This window comes from Crocodylus siamensis, chromosome 4, assembly GCF_052110815.1.
Source record: "Crocodylus siamensis isolate JL-2025a chromosome 4, ASM5211081v1, whole genome shotgun sequence".
NCBI classification, from domain to species: Eukaryota; Metazoa; Chordata; order Crocodylia; family Crocodylidae; genus Crocodylus; species Crocodylus siamensis.
This window is the reverse complement of record NC_143398.1, coordinates 102,876,813-102,892,758: the sequence shown is the minus strand read 5'-3', so window position 1 is coordinate 102,892,758 and position 15,946 is coordinate 102,876,813. Positions and strand designations below refer to the sequence as shown.

At 42.0% G+C, this 15,946-nt stretch overlaps 2 protein-coding genes across 2 annotated transcripts in view; one reads left to right on the top strand and one right to left on the bottom strand.

Annotated features, from left to right (window-relative positions):
* Positions 1 to 15,946, top strand: part of STAB2 (stabilin 2) — a 138,273-nt gene that overhangs the window by 102,320 nt on the left and 20,007 nt on the right. Inside the window, exons 48-59 of the mRNA XM_090043223.1 lie at positions 37 to 183; positions 608 to 748; positions 1,138 to 1,197; positions 1,854 to 2,030; positions 2,127 to 2,216; positions 3,281 to 3,427; positions 6,394 to 6,450; positions 7,023 to 7,146; positions 8,286 to 8,435; positions 12,216 to 12,320; positions 13,691 to 13,798; positions 15,379 to 15,572. Of these exons, the coding sequence (XP_089899349.1) occupies positions 37 to 183; positions 608 to 748; positions 1,138 to 1,197; positions 1,854 to 2,030; positions 2,127 to 2,216; positions 3,281 to 3,427; positions 6,394 to 6,450; positions 7,023 to 7,146; positions 8,286 to 8,435; positions 12,216 to 12,320; positions 13,691 to 13,798; positions 15,379 to 15,572 (1,500 nt within the window). The remainder of the gene's footprint in view (positions 1 to 36; positions 184 to 607; positions 749 to 1,137; positions 1,198 to 1,853; positions 2,031 to 2,126; positions 2,217 to 3,280; positions 3,428 to 6,393; positions 6,451 to 7,022; positions 7,147 to 8,285; positions 8,436 to 12,215; positions 12,321 to 13,690; positions 13,799 to 15,378; positions 15,573 to 15,946) is intronic.
* Positions 13,913 to 15,946, bottom strand: part of NT5DC3 (5'-nucleotidase domain containing 3) — a 53,192-nt gene continuing 51,158 nt past the window's right edge. Inside the window, exon 16 of the mRNA XM_090043224.1 lies at positions 13,913 to 15,386. Within this exon, the coding sequence (XP_089899350.1) occupies positions 15,365 to 15,386 (22 nt within the window). The 3' untranslated portion in view covers positions 13,913 to 15,364. The remainder of the gene's footprint in view (positions 15,387 to 15,946) is intronic.

Here is a 15,946-nt window from a genome sequence, read left to right as displayed (position 1 = left end):
TTCCTTGCCTTTTTACTCTTTCATTTCTTGCCTTAGGCTAAATACTGGATTACCAGTGGAGTGATGCCCCAAATCCTTCGGTACCACATGGTGGCCTGTGCCAGACTACTCTATAATGACCTCACAACAACTGCAAATGTCACGTCTCTCCAGGGGGATCCCATCCAAGTCAACTACTCACAGGTAACAAAATGGTTAAAATTCAACTGCTAAAGCAACACAATTGACCACTTTCATTTGGCTTTTTAAAATCAAACTGTTCCCTTTTTCCTTCATTTCGTTTTACAAATTAATAAAAAATAAGTGCATTCAATAAAATACCACCCTGATGAATGTAAACCTCTCCGTTTACTATGCTAAGTCTCTACTCTCCAAACCCTCAACTCATGTATGAGCAATCTTTCCTCACTTGGAAAGTTCCATTGACTTCAAAAGGATTACTTTTGTGACTAAATATTGCAGGACCTAGTTCTAAATTATGAAGAATAGGGCCTTTTTGTTGCAGTGCTTTGCAAACAGTGTGTTAACATTATCATGTTAAAGGTATTTGATTTCTATGTCTTCTTTCCACACATTTCCATGGAAAACACTTGTGTTACCTTTTCAGAATTCACTGTATTTGAACAACAAAGCGAAGATAGTATCCAGCGATGCTGTTGGCACAAATGGTGTGATCCATGTCATAGATAAAATGCTAGTCCCTCAACATATTCAGCAGTTCCCCACAGGGGACTCAGGCACTAAGCGGGTATGTTTAGTTCACATACATATACTTTCCAGTGATATCATTCTGCCTTTCTAATCCAAGGGTTTCTATCTAATTTTTGTTAGCCAAAAAAAACCAACGTTACCAAAAAAACGTAATGCTGTGATAAAGCTCCTACCAACAGTAATCAGCATAGTTTTCCATTGCTGCTCGTTTTAAATTATATCAATGTTATATTTAACATTCATCAGAGAAATACATTTATATAAAGCAGAGCATCTGTCATACAGAGAGCATCTGAAAAAAGACCTGAAAGTAGCTTTGAATTCACAATGATGAGCAAACCAAAGTTAACATATACATATTAAATGTAGATGTAATTTATTTCCCTGACAAGACCGTAAACTCACTGAATGCTTTGGTCATTCTAGGAAAGCCTTAAAATGGTTGCAGCCAAACATGGATACATCCTGTTCAGCAACTTGCTAGAGGTATGAATATATGAGTCAATGACCTGTTGGCACAGTTTTAAATGTACACAGTTTAAGAGTCAAATTGTGGAACTGGCACAGTACCTGTGAGACTAGGCTGTGTGCAGTGTGACATGTGGACTGGCTGTCATCAGATTATGCAGTAGTCCCAACTTGCAATATGCTTGTCTTCCACTTGGCAGATCTTCATATTCATAAATCCTCCCCATACTTTGGTCCTCTCATGTCTCTCTCTCTCCCTCTGGGCTCACAAGCCTTGAAGACCCATAACTGCCTCAACTATAGCCTTCCATCTCCTCATATGTTGTACCACAACTATTTGGCCCAGCTTTTCAAAAAAGCATCCATTAGCTAAGAGTCTAAATAAGCGGCCTGGTTTGCAGTCAGAGATGCTGGATACTAAAACACATTTGAAAATCAGCTCACTTATTTTGAAGGCTGATAGAAACTTGAGACATCCACTTTCTTAAATCATGACTTTTAGCACCCAGGGAGGGAAAAAAATGCCATTTACCAAGAAGGCTCGGATGTTTTCAATGTTCTCACTTCTTTACCAATTTACTGGTAGCTACAGTACAAGTTTCTGTGTGAATCCTTTGTATGGGGGCAATTGCAGAGACAACGACACTTTCACACACATTTTTGGTGTGTTCCAGGATGCTGGTTTGATGAGTTTAATCAACGATCCTATCCATAAGCCAGTCACCTTGTTCTGGCCTACAGATGCAGCTATCAGAGCACTGCCACAGGAACAACAGGATTTCCTGTTTAAAAAGTCTAACAAGGACAAACTGGTACAATACCTGAAATTCCATGTCATCAGAGATGCCAAGGTGAAGTCCTTGCAAACATTTCCAAATGACTCATAATTGCTAAGATTCTGTCCCTCCATACCAAACCTCCTTCTCTGTGATTTTTTTCTTCTACAGATTTCAGCCTGTGATCTCCCTGGCTCCAACTCACTGAAGACCCTTCAAGGTTCTGATCTCAGTGTAAAATGTGGGGATAATAATGATATTGTAAGTGTTTAATGCACCAACAACACACATCAGGAGCCCTCATGGAACACCCTGTTTGACCTAGATATGGCTCTTGGGATCCACTAGTGCAGACTCCTCTTAGCCTTTTGTGGAGCCCTCTAAAGGCAGTGGTCATTCTGAAGTCAACGAATTTGTGAAGTGGTCCATATTAGCCGCTCCTGGTACCCCAGCTAATAGACCCAAAAGATGTTTATTTTTAATAGAGTAGATGGTTCATTACCCTTTTGAGCAATTATTTTCTTTGTCATGAGACAGTATTTGCTCTAAATGACTGCCTGGTGCATACCTCAGAAAGAAAATATCATAGTGTCATCATATGCAACACACCACAATAAAATGAATAAATGCAATGGGAATATAATTCTGAAAGAAACATCAAGAGTTGCATATATACAGTAAGAGCTATATTTTATAAATTATTACTGCAGAGGTCCAAACAGTAATTAAATGCACAAATTCACTGTTTTGTGTGTGTAATTACCTATTGCATGTCCATGGCGTATACCAGAGATGGACAACCAGGGCACCAGCCCCAGGTACTGACTTAGATAGGGTTCAAGAATGGTAGCTGCTGCCTCTGTCAGCCTGACTGCCCACAGTCACTACCACCTTTGGTCACCATCACTGCCTTTACTACTGCTGCTACCTAGGCATAGAACATGCTATACCTCTGCCCCAATGAACTGACTTTTCTAGTACCTGTCTCTGAAAATATGGCCCTGTGAGAATATACACATGGGGTCATGATTTCTCTTGTCAGTGTTGTGATGGAGCACAGGACATACCCTTGGAGAAGAGGGGAATCATGGGGTAGTGATGTCTGGCCCCATTGGCCATGATAATGGTGTGAGGGGGTCTAGCTGTCTGGGCCCCTTATAGAGATCAGGGCCTGCACAGCAAAAAATGTTGTTGCAGTATCTGAAGAGGTAATTGGCTTAATTCCTGGAAAAAGTTGCAGAGGGTCTTAACCAGGCATTCAGTGAAATTAGCTCTTTACACTGTGACTTTCTTTTCTGGCCTCTCTCTTGCTCTCTCTCTCTCAGGGGGCTCTTTTTCTGAATGACAGAAGATGTAAGATCATGCAGCGGCACCTGGAGTTTGATGGTGGCATTGCATATGGCATCGACTGCATGTTAACAGACCCTACCCTTGGAGGACGATGTGATAGCTTTATCACTGGAAATTTCACGGTCAGTCCTTTGACTCAGGTTTTTTTCCCTTGAGTCAGATCATGGTCCCACCAAAGTCAGCAGTACCATTTCCAACAACTTCAGCACAATCACAGTAACCTTCTATGGCTAAAATCTGGCTTTATATATCACTTTGTGTTTGTCTGGTGGACTCTGACTAGCTAAATGTACACTAAAAAAACTTCAAAAAGAACTCGTAGGTACAGCTGCACTTACACAGAGGAAAAGGGGGGCTGGGGACTAGGTCAGAGCTGACTGAAACATGTCAGCTAATTCTACATCTTTCAGCCATTTTTCCTAGTCTAGACAAGCCCATCTTATACAAATATGACCATAAACATAGCGCAAAAATTCTTTTGCCCTTTTGAATAATGCAAATTGAAGTTCTTACCCATAAAAGGGTGGTATTAGTATCCTTGAATTACATAAAGCAACTGTCTATAAAAAAATAAAGCGATCCTCTACCTAGTCTGGAATTGACTCTAACACTAGCCAGTACCATATCCCTTCCCAGGCAGATGTTTAAATGCATCTGAGGCTATGTCTAGACCGCAGACTTAGCATGCAGTACCTTCCAGAATAGAAGCGGTGTCACTGTCTTCTCACAGAGCCTAGGTAGCTAAAATAGCAAATGTGGTCACACTGTTTCTAGTTTATAAGGTAGTGAATGCAGAACACCATGGTAACAATTGAGGGTGTCCCTGCTAGCCATGTTAAGTTTGTGAGCTGAATGTGCAGCAGCATGTAGGGAGACTTCTTGCTGAACCTAAATGAACTCCAGAAAGCAGAAGGATTTTATATCTGTGAATTTTTTGGTATCTAGTAACTAAAAAAAGAACCAAAACAAAAAAACCATCATAGTCTAATAAATTGACTAGTGATTTAGATACCCAATGGGCATGTCTACACATACATTTACTACAGTAAGCATTTTGTAGGCTGGCATCTACACATGCAGCCATTAAAGTGAAGTAAAACTGTGTGCGGACTGATTTGAGTCTAAGTTAGTCCCAAGCCAGTCCACACATACAGTGTTACTGCACGGTAATGAGTCCACACGTGCGTTACTACACAGTAACTAATTGGGCATTGTGCAGGTATCAGATTTACACCCAAGTCATCTTAAGTTGCCATATTTATTTTACAGTAAGGGCATGCATGTACAGACATGCACCCTTACTGCGCAGTAATTTTCAGTTACTGTACAGTAACCTAAATTACTATGCAGTAAGTGTGCATATATAGACACACCCAATGTGAGGCACCATAAAGTAAGGCTGTGCAAAGTTTCAGTACCTGATTCGATTCGGCAGAGGTTCGGCCTGATTCAGTGGCTGAATCTCTGAATCCGAATCAAATCAGAGGACCCTTTAATCTCTCCCAGTCGAATCAGAACCCTGCAAATCAATTCAGAAAGATTCAGAGATTTGGACATAGACGCAGCTTTTAATGTTTTTTCTACATACCTCTAAGTAGCAGGGGCTCATGAGTGCTGCAGTGCTGGGGCAGATGGAGCGTCCCACAGAAGCATGGGAAGCTCCCCACCGTACTCGGCAGCAGATCCAGAAGTGGACCAGAAGCACTTCCAGTCCACTTCCAGGTCCACCTGGGAGCAGCTGGGGGGCCCCCACACGCCCTCCCAGCTCAGTGACTGGTGCCTCCTGGGTCTGGGGGGGCATTTGGGGTCCCCCCATGGCTGATCCCTGAGCCAGGGAGGTGCGGGGAGGCCCCCCAGCATACTCCCTGGTAGACCCGGAAGTGGACCAGAAGTACTTCCTGTCCACTTCTAGGCTCGCTGCCAAGCACACGAAGGGACCCCCTGCGCTCCTGTGGGAGGCACCATGTGCCCCAGAATCACACCAATCATGAGCCACGCCTGGTACCTCAAGGTATGTAGAAAAACATTTTAAAGCTGTCTATGTCCAAATCACTGATTCTCCGAATCAGCATCAAATCTTCAGATTCAGATTCGGTCGAATCAAATTTGGGACAGTGATCCAAATCAGGGAATAGAATCACTGTCCCCAATTTGGGCCGAATCCAAATCCGAATCAAATAGGACCGGCTTCGCACACCCCTACCATAAAGGAGTCTAATTTTCAGGGTACTCATCATGAGGCTCTGGTGAAATTTTCTGAATGACTAGTTTATCTGTGAAAATTGCTGTTTTGAAGTGACTGCCTATTTGCAGTTTCAAATTTGGCAAATACTTTTGGCCCCTAAAATATTTTTAAAATTTCTAAAAAGTTGAAATCTTTCATTTCAAAATTTTAAAAATAAATCATTTTGATTTTGCATGTGCAAATAACATTTTGAGACCAAATTTAACTAAATTTAAATGCTAAAAGGTTAAAAAGCCCAAATGAAGCAAAACATTTCATTTGATCTAAAACAATTTCAGTTAGGAAATATAATTTTATATCACATCTACAAAAACTCAATTGCCATTATTTTTTTGTTTGATATCTAAACTGAAATATCAGTTATGTGCACAGCTCTGCTTCATATTTTCTGAAAAAAATCAGTCTCCTTAAAGTATCTCAAATTACACTTATAGGGTGCCTGTATACAGGCCAGGAGGCTGCTCTAATGCACTGTAATTACAGCGTGCTGGAGCAGGCTCAATCAAGTCTGCTGCAGTGTTGTAATTACTGCGCTCCAGTCAGCCTCCACATTTCATGTATTAGTGTCCCCCACTTAAAAATTTCCACTGGGAAATCTCATTTCTCTTTCATTTCATTATATTAATGCATCCGTTTTGTTCCTTTTCCTCTTAATTTCTCCATTATATCTCTTTGGGAAAGCTTGTGTGATCTATATAAAAAGTAATAAAAATGAGGATTTTTAAAGATATCTTTCTCTCTCCATTCATTTTACTACCTATGTAACAGCAGATGCTTTTCTGATACTTTCAAACAGCTTGTTTTTGTTGCTATTTTTAACCCCATTTTTCCTTTCCATGACAGGGGGATTGTGCTGCCTGTTACAGTAAGATTAAATGCCCTACTGGGGCTAAGCCACAGGTAATACTAATACATTATAATATTAATTCTAATATTACATTATAATATTTTTAAACCAGTCCAACCCACAGACCTCCATGCACTGTACAAATAATAAAATTACATATTTTGAAGAACAAAAGAGATGGGGGAAATGAGATTACTTGATTAAAGCAATCAGGGCCAAACCGTTTCCTGAATGAATGAAGTCAATAGTGATTGATAGGTCAGACCTGAATGGATTTTGTAAGTGCTCCAGTGAAGTTTGGAGCAGGCTATCACATCAGTCATTCCACATGAAGAATTAAGGTAAAATATTATGAAGCCAGGAATTACAGAGAATTTGGTGGTCCTGTCTTTGTGTTTACCAAACATCAGAAAAATCCTATCTGATTTTTCTATATAGATCTCAGGTATCATTTTGTCAAGGTAAACTCTGCCCCTAGCTTTTTTTGTGGATAAATAATTGAACCTCCAGGGCCACCCACTTGATCAGCATTACTTTTTAAAAAAATTAATAAGTTAAAATAATCCACAGAACACTGAATTGCTTGTATTTTTATCATCTTTGTGCTACATTGGGTGTTGTTTAGGGAGGGATCCAGAAATGTACTTATAAAGCCTATGGAAGGAGTATAGAAGGTTGTCGTCAGGACTGTTCATTGGTGATCTGGATTGCAAAGTGCTGCAAGGGTTACTTTGGGCGAGACTGCCAAGGTAGGGTTTTCCTCTTGTTAACTTCTGCAAAAACTTTTTGCTGAGTAAGAACCACAAGGTGACAAGAACAGGAGCTGCTATGCATGATATTGAATACTTTACAGTATAAATATGCTACATTAAGTACTTGAAAAAGGTGTTGCAGTCATGACTGTGCACTGATTAAGACTGGCAAAGTACAAGGATAAGGAAGAGGAATTATGTCAAACTAATATCACCTTACAGCTGTACCTGTACAGTGGTACAGCTTTTAGAGCCTGGGACAATATATCTGTGTGCCCTGTCTGTAAAACAGGGCAATGCTGTAGAGAACATTCCAATCTATGCCTGGATATGAACATTACTACTTTTACAATCCAAATATTTAAATATGCTCATAAAAAGATTTAAATGTTTTTCCAGCAATTTTTAAATTCCAGGTTAATAAAATGAATTTTATAGGGTAAATATTGCTTTTTTGTGACACTACATGGAGCCACTTATCTCCAGTTTGAAATGGATTTTAAAACAGACAAAAGAAGTAAGATCCAGACCATGTGCCAGCACTGAACACATGCTAGAATTCATCATTTCTTCACTGGCCATGTATGCATCTGGTATGAGTTCAGAAAGCATACTAGTGGGGTACTAGTGGGGTTGGAGGCCTACTTCGTTTAAATTAGCATGGGTTTTGAAAACTGCAGCTGCACAGAATCATTTCTAAGGCTGTTTCTGGTTCTTCTACTCCTAGGTTCCCAGCCTTCTCTCAGCTATATGAGGGTGAATGCTGGGTTTCATGTGTTTGAATCCTACCAGGTTTGTTTTTTTCCAGTTTGCTGGGGCTTTGCCCAGATTGGACTGCCAGACTGAGGCCTTAAGAGATTTAGGAATACAAGGTTTTGTGTTCCTAAATTCCTGAAGTGCATTTGAAAAATCTGTCTCTTTTCTCTCCCAAAACACAGAGTGGACCACAGTGGATCCATACAACCCTATGCACTTGAAGGAATTGACTTAAGTGCATTTAAAAACCCCATCCAGAGACATTAGGCAATAACATTTGTATTGTCAGAAAAAGATAGGTTTTACTGGAAAACAAACAAACATCTGAATACAAAGCTGAGCAGGAAGTACTTGACTAACTAGCTTTATATCCTTTCTAGCCTGCCCCGGTGGGCCAGAAGCACCATGTAATAATCATGGCTCATGTAAAGATGGATACACAGGAACAGGGGAATGTACATGTAACCCTGGCTTCAATGGGACTTCATGTGAGCTGTGTTTGCCAGGACGATACGGCTTTTCTTGTAAACGTATGTTCCAATTCCATTTCAGAATCAATATCTGAAAATAACCTTTTCCTTTTTTGCTTTTAAAAGTAAAAGGAAATGTTTTTATGCATCTTTCTTTGCTTTTCCCTTCCACAACTGACAGCTGGTGCAGTCCTCACACTGTCTAAAAATCATTTCCAGGTATAAAACTGGCACACGGCCTTAAAATAGAGGCTGCATGAGACCTTGGTGGAGAATGGACTGTGTGTTGATCACTGGCACCAGGGTGAATTCCGTCCATTCTACCATCATTTATAAATTTCCATTGGACTTTAATTAGAAAGAGATTGAGGCTTCACTTCTTTCTCTGTCTGCAGTTTAGTTTAACCAAAATATACCTTCCCTGTTCCAGCCACAGCATGAAACAGGATAGATTTAGGAAAATATTGTTAAGATGCATACAAAAAAAAAAATCAGTATGTTGGCCTTCAAGGCCCCACTTTATATTTAGCAAAATATATGGTTACAAAAGCAAAAGACATGGTTACAAAAAGTAAATGATTTAGGCACCTGGCCGACCTTCACTTAATGTCACAATGGGATCCATTCCCTGATCCCAACAACTGGACCTCATGCCATATCAACACATGCCTGGCAGGCAGTGCAGTTGTTGGGACTGGGGATCAGATGCCGTTGCACCATAGCTATTTGCCAGTGCGGGGGGAAACCAGGATTATGATCCCAGGCTTCCCTTGCACCAGCAAGTTGAAAGAGAAGTGCCTGCTGGTCCAGCCAAAGCCTACCATCAGCTGATTGTAAGCTCTGATACCCAGGACTCCACTGAGGACTTAAACCAGCTCTTGTGCAGCAGTCTGGGGCTGGAGTTGGTTTGAGTCCCTGGTGCAGTGAGCTGACAGTTAGCTGATCACTTACCCCAGCTGAGACAGCCCAAGGTCTGGTTCAAGGCCCACAATTAGCTGATTGTCAAAACCCTGGGTCCAGCAGCTCTGGAGCTTTAAACTAGGTTTGGCAAGCTGGTCAATTGACTGCAAATTGTTTGACTGGGCAAAGATTATAGCAATTTTACAAAAAGCAAAAAAAAAACACCAAAAAAACCTCCTACTTTTTTTGTAGTTTTCTAGACAGAAGTATGTTGGTTTGTTTTTTTTATTGTTTTTGACACATTTCTTAATAGAAAATTTGTGCTTTTTCTGTGTATTATTTGGACCTATTGGCAACTTTTTACAATATTTGACAGGTCAGTTGACTGAACTTTATTTGACTGGTCAAATACTCAACCTACTTTAAACCCTGCTAGGAGCTTCTGATCCTCCACACCCTGGCAGTCTGGCCAGAGCTGCTGGGTGCAGTGCTTAAACTTCCTGTATGCTGGGAACCAGTGTGGGGCATAGGCGGCTAGATTTGGCACCTGCAGCTAGGGAGCAGAGGGCTCCCAGATTCCCAGCTGCTACTCCCACAGGTACCCTGGGAACTTTAAAAAAGTTGGGGTTCCCAGCTGCATTTCTGTTTTTTAAAAGTCCAGGCCATAGTAAGCCTGACATCAAGAAGATGCTCTCTGATGTCAGACTCATGGCACACCCCACCCCCCAGCCTGCCTCCAGAGGTCAGACAGGGATGTCAGGTCCAGAACCTGGTGCTGCCTCCAGCCCAATCCCAGTGATCAGGTAGGGGACTGCTAAATCCTGGTCCCTGGCAATGTCCCAAGCTGGACCCCTATGCTCAGCTGAGCTTCAGGACCCATCATGGTCAGCCCCAATATGCCACACATTCAGTGATACAAGCGAGCAACCATTATACATATCTTTGTGGCACATTTGCCATATTAACATGCCATAAACTGGCTTTAATGGATGGTCAGCTTACTGTTAAAGGTGCAATTAATACCTTGATTGTAACTTGTGTCAGGGCCTGTAGGGCACAGGCCAACAAAAAATCACAATTGTAGTTCCCCCAGCTATGGGCTTAAATGAGACTCCCTAGATGCATTGAACTTGTGACCCTTTACAAGGGGAAATTTCACTCTAGAAAATCTCAGCACAGTGTCTGCAGTTGAGAAACTGATCAAAATACCAGGGAATGTGACACCAAGTCTTTCATGCTAAGTCACCAGGTCTCAATCTAACCCAGTTTGGTACTGACTAGTGCTGAACTAAAATATACGGTTATGAATTCAGACAGCCTGATAAAAATGTAGCAGCTTGCCAACTGTTGCTCCACAGTATGGAAGCTTATAACTGTATATAAACCGTGGCTCTAATATAAAACTTTCACATTTAGGAAAAGAAGGGTCAAGGAGGACTTCATAGATTTCATAGACATTAGAGGCTGGAAGGAAACTTACAGGATCATTGAGTCCAGTTTCCCCTGCCATAGACAGGAGGCCTGCTGCAGTCAAATGATCCCAGCAAGATATGCATCTAAATGCCTTTTGAATAAATGCAGAGTAGGTACTTGCACCACCTCTGGGGGAGTCTGACCCTGGACACTTGGACTGTAAAGAATTTTTCCGTATGTCCAGTCTAAATCGGCCTTCCAGAAGTTTGTGGTCATTAGACCTAGTTATCCCTTGTGGATCCCTGGTGAACAACTGTTCTCCCAGATCCTGGTGCACCCCCCTTATATACTTATAGGCTGCCACCAAGTCCCCCCGAGCCTTCTCTTCTCCAGGCTGAAGAGTCCCAGGTCCCTCAGTCTCTTCTCGTAAGGCTTGCTCTCTTGGCCTTTGATCATGTGGGTGGCTCTCCTTTGGACTCTCTCAAGCTTATCCACATCCATCCTGAAGTGGGGGGCCCCAAACTGGATGCAATACTCCAGCTACGGCCTTACCAAGGCCAAGTAGAACAGACTTCTAGCTCTATATTCTTGAAGGGTGCATATTTCACTTGCTTATAAGAATCCAAAACCCTTTACAAATAGACATTAAAGAGTTAAATCTTGTCATTATTGGGGTTTAGGGCCTTTGCTACTGACTTCGGTTTGGCCAGAGTTTCTTTCACAGAATCAGAAATGCTTATAAATCAAAGCCCACATCCTCACTTTCCTTTGTAACAAAGGATATTCTAGTCTAGTGACAGGTACAAACAGAAGATAAAACTTCTTTAAACATCAAAACACAAAGAACCCCTAACAGTAAGGTTTCTTTAAAAGGTAGTAGTTCCATAACTTGCTGCACGGCACAAACAAGGGAAGAGTTACTCACGGTGAAGTAATATACTGTGTCCCAGGTTTCAAAACATAGGGAAAAGCAGGTGGAACCCACGCTATAAAAGTAACAGAAAATGTCAGGTCGATCAGGAAACATGAACCAGGGCTGTGTAAGCAGGTGACTTTAAGGAAAGGCTCAAACCCCAGGTTTGGCAATGTTGACAATCAAAAGCCAATCCTACGCTTCTCTCCAGATACAGCTGCTCACCGAGTCTCTAGTTTGTGACTGCTCAACCTCTGCATACAGTCTAGGAACTCACTCGCAAAACATCCCAGCTGTCAAGCTGGTCTACCCTTTTTGTATCCCCACTGGCTAAAGGGTCCTTGACCAAGTTGAATGTAGCTGGCAGCTGTTCAGCCTGGATCTCCAAAATAGGCTATTAACCCATTGTTGCTGTGGTCCAATGTGAAATTCATTTTCTCCATCACAATGAGGGTCTATATTTATTTTCTTGTATGCATTAAGTTGACACTTGTTAATGAAAATGCATTCTTGCTCATTTGTACTGTAATAGATGACCTAGGACATGCTTCTCTAGGGAAATATTTTCCTTTCCTAATTATTCTGTTAACAATCAATCTGCCTTCCTTTTACAGCTTGTGAATGCACAGCCCATGGACAATGTGATGAGGGATATTCTGGATCAGGACAATGTTTCTGTGAGACTGGATGGACCGGCCAGTTCTGTGATACCAAACTAGGTCTGTCTTATCAATGGAATCTGTTGCATCAGACAACAGATTACAGCATTTCCAGCAAGTTTAACCTAACTGGGGTTTTCACAGAGAGAAGGCAGTTTAGAAGAATAGGTTATTGACATCAGGAATCCTGGCCTGTGCAGGATAAATGCTGAGCGAATGTATTGCTTTGGGTGTCAGCAAGACAGGAACTTACGAAATGTATTCTGCCAAACTATACCATCACTGAACTGTACCTGAAAAAGATCTGCTTTTCCTCTAAAGCTGGAACTTTGTGAACCAGTTTGATGAATGACCATCCAGTGCATAAGATAAACTAAAATTAACAGTTAATACACTATCATAGAAGTGTCTGATGGGAGCTCAACTCCATTTAAACTAGTATTGATTTAGAAGACCACATATGGAGGGAAATCTTGGTCTATGCTGGTACTAACTCATTTACTTCAGTAGTTTCTAATTCTTTCAGTCAGCTGTATTCTGTTCACTGAAGTTGGACTTCAGAGGACTGAACTCCTAAGGAATTGAAGCAGAGTTGGAGTGTTGCTGTAGTCATGACAGTTAGTCCAGGAAATCTGCCAGAAGCAAGGGGGTTTTTTTGTTGACATCTTTTATGAAGGAATTGAAGGGGTTTCAGACCTGACCTTGCTAATACTGAATTATAATCCCTTTGAAATCAGTAATAGAATGTCCATCAGTAAGGTCTACCTAGCTGAGTTAGGATTTGTAGCTTTTTTAGATAACACTCCCACAACTATTCCAAACTATGATTTTCACTTGATGTTTGGATATATAGGATCCATTAGGTGCTGACCTCAGACTGCTCCCAATGCCAGACTTAACTACCAGGAGGATCTCTGCTTCCTTATATTTGGAAACTTAGGCAACTAAATGGGAAGCTGACAGCAGCAATGCTGGGGATTTTCATTAATATCAATACCAGCCAACAAAAGCCTGACTTGACAGTGGCTCGGTTTCACTAAGCCAGTCCATCTCCCTGCTATGTGGGTCTACACGTGATTGGCAGCTACATTGCTGTAGCACCGTGCTCCCCCATTGTAGTATGCTGCTACAGTGATGTAGTGGCAAAACCTAACCATGTCCCACACACACAGCTCAGTATGGACAGTTACTGCACCATGAGTTAGTGCTTTCTTTTGGAAGTATCAAAGCACGGCGCCACAGCAACACTGCCATATGGCGATGTGTAGACACGCCCATGAGCACTAGGCGGTATTATGCTGGGTAAAGTGAATCTTTTCTTGGGTTCATGAATTAACATGAAATGTATACAAGTTCTCCTTTCATGATGAGATAGGAGTATGTTTTAACTACAGTGCATCATTTTCATCACAGCTCTTTTACATTCCCAGTTTTGCCACCCACATGTTCACCTAGTTGTTCCAGTAATGCTGTCTGTCAAGAAAACAATCTATGTCAGTGTAAGCCATTTTATGAAGGAGATGGAATCACATGTACAGGTGAATTCTCTTATATCTGTTAATGTACAACTATTAACCAGGAAGAAATGCTTGCAAAGAGGGCCCTGAACCAAAATCTACCTTCAGAATACAGAGACAGACAGACAGACAGACTTTGACTTTTAAGAGACGTTTATTCCGGGGAGGGTGACAAATGTGGGGCAGTAGATATCACATACACGTTGGTCCGAGGATCTGGGCCTCGAGGACAAGGCCTGGGCTCATGGCCTGCAAGGCCTGCCCTCACAATCTAGACAATAGAACAGAAACACAAAGAACAAAAGAAGTATTGACAGATATACAAAAGAAAAAAAGAAAGAAACAATGTTTATATATTTTTCTTCAAAAAGTATGATGTGATTGTAATGGGACTTCCCAGGTATAAGTTAGGCAACATTATAGGCAATTGTATTTGGGTATGCAAGGACTTCAGCATTTTCCAGATAAATAATTTGTTTGCAACAGTCTTAACTTGATGACTTTAGACAAGAGATTAGTGGCTGTATTACTTGAGAAAACATGTTGTTACTGGCTAGATCAGGGCTGTCCAACTTTAAAGCAGCCAGAAACCACATGCCCCAGGTCTGCACACCATAGGGGCAGCATTAGCAGGGGTTACAGGCCACCCTACACTGCAAGCCCCACATATGCAAGAATGTGTAAGCATGTCCCCCTCCCTGCCCCTGCTGTACCATGTGTGCGAGCAGACGCTCCATCCCCTTACACCATGCACATGGCTGCTCTCTTAGCCCCACTTCACCACATACATGAGTAAGCATTCCCCCAGAGATGAAGTGCCACACTTACAATACCTTCAACTTCCTGTGGGTTCCCCAGTGCCACCACACCACACAGGTGCTCCTGATTGCCAGCACTGCAGGCCAAACTGTACCGTGTTGTCCTGCCCCCTGGGGCAGAGCCATGCAACAGAAGCCAGGATAGCCCTGAGACCCTTGCTGCTGCTGCAGCCATAGCAATAAGGGTAATGGAAGCCTGGTAGGAGCCTGAGTGGGGTACACCTTAACTCTTGTGTGGTGCCAGTAGGACAGCCCTGGGGGCTAGATCTTCTCCTCCACAGACCCATAGATTGAAAGAGGATATGGCACCAGGGGCTCACTCTCTATAGAACCTACAGAGGGTCCCCTGGAAGGAAAGTATGGTCAGACACCGAAAGCAGTGGGTAGGATGGAGATAAGACCAGAGACAATACATATTATTACCCTCACCTCCAAGCAGACGTTAGCCAGAAAATGTAGTCTCCAAGGTCACTAGGAACCTCCATGGCCATGGAGTCTGTCATACAGTTAAGAAGCATTGAAGACATCAGCACCAGTGCATATCCCAGCCTCGGAGGAAGCCTTGAGGAGAGCCTTCTGATATTAGGATTTTATGCTAGGGATGTGCCCAGAGGCTGATCCCTAACAAATGTAGAGGTGGCCCAAGGACCTTACAATCCAGTCTGTCAAAAAACATTCCAAACATTTCATAGAACAGTGAAGATCTAGAAACAGCATTTCCCTGGGGAAGAGATGTGCTCTTGGAAAGTTCTCCAACTTCTGTGTTTTCTTATTGCTTTGCAGCTGTGAATCTTTGTAAACAAAACAATGGCGGGTGTCACAAGAATGGAAAATGCACACAAATCGGTGTGAAAGTCTTTTGCAGCTGTCAAAAAGGATACAAAGGAGATGGCTACATGTGCCTGCCTATAAACCCTTGCGCTGATGGATACAATGGTGGTTGCCATGAACATGCCATTTGTACAATGACAGGACCCGTAAGTTTGAATAGAAGCCCTCACTTTTAAGCCTAAGCTAATCCTTTTGGGGATCAAAAGGAGTCTTTCCATTGACTTCAGCAGGAGCTGGATCCAACCCCATACCTCTCCAATAACTCTCACTTTCAGATACATCACTCATTTCCATCCCAACCTACTTTCCACATAATTTTAGGTTCTCTGAGATTAATACAAATTATATATATATTATTAACAAAAATACACAAACAGGGAACTGAGGTGAGTTCTTTACCAGAAAGCAAGGTCAAATTAATCTGGAACTCAGCCATGGGTCACAAGGTCTGCTACAGTGGCCACTGCGGCGACAGAAGCAACAGGGATTCAGTGGCAATGAAGGGTCTGCAACACGAGGT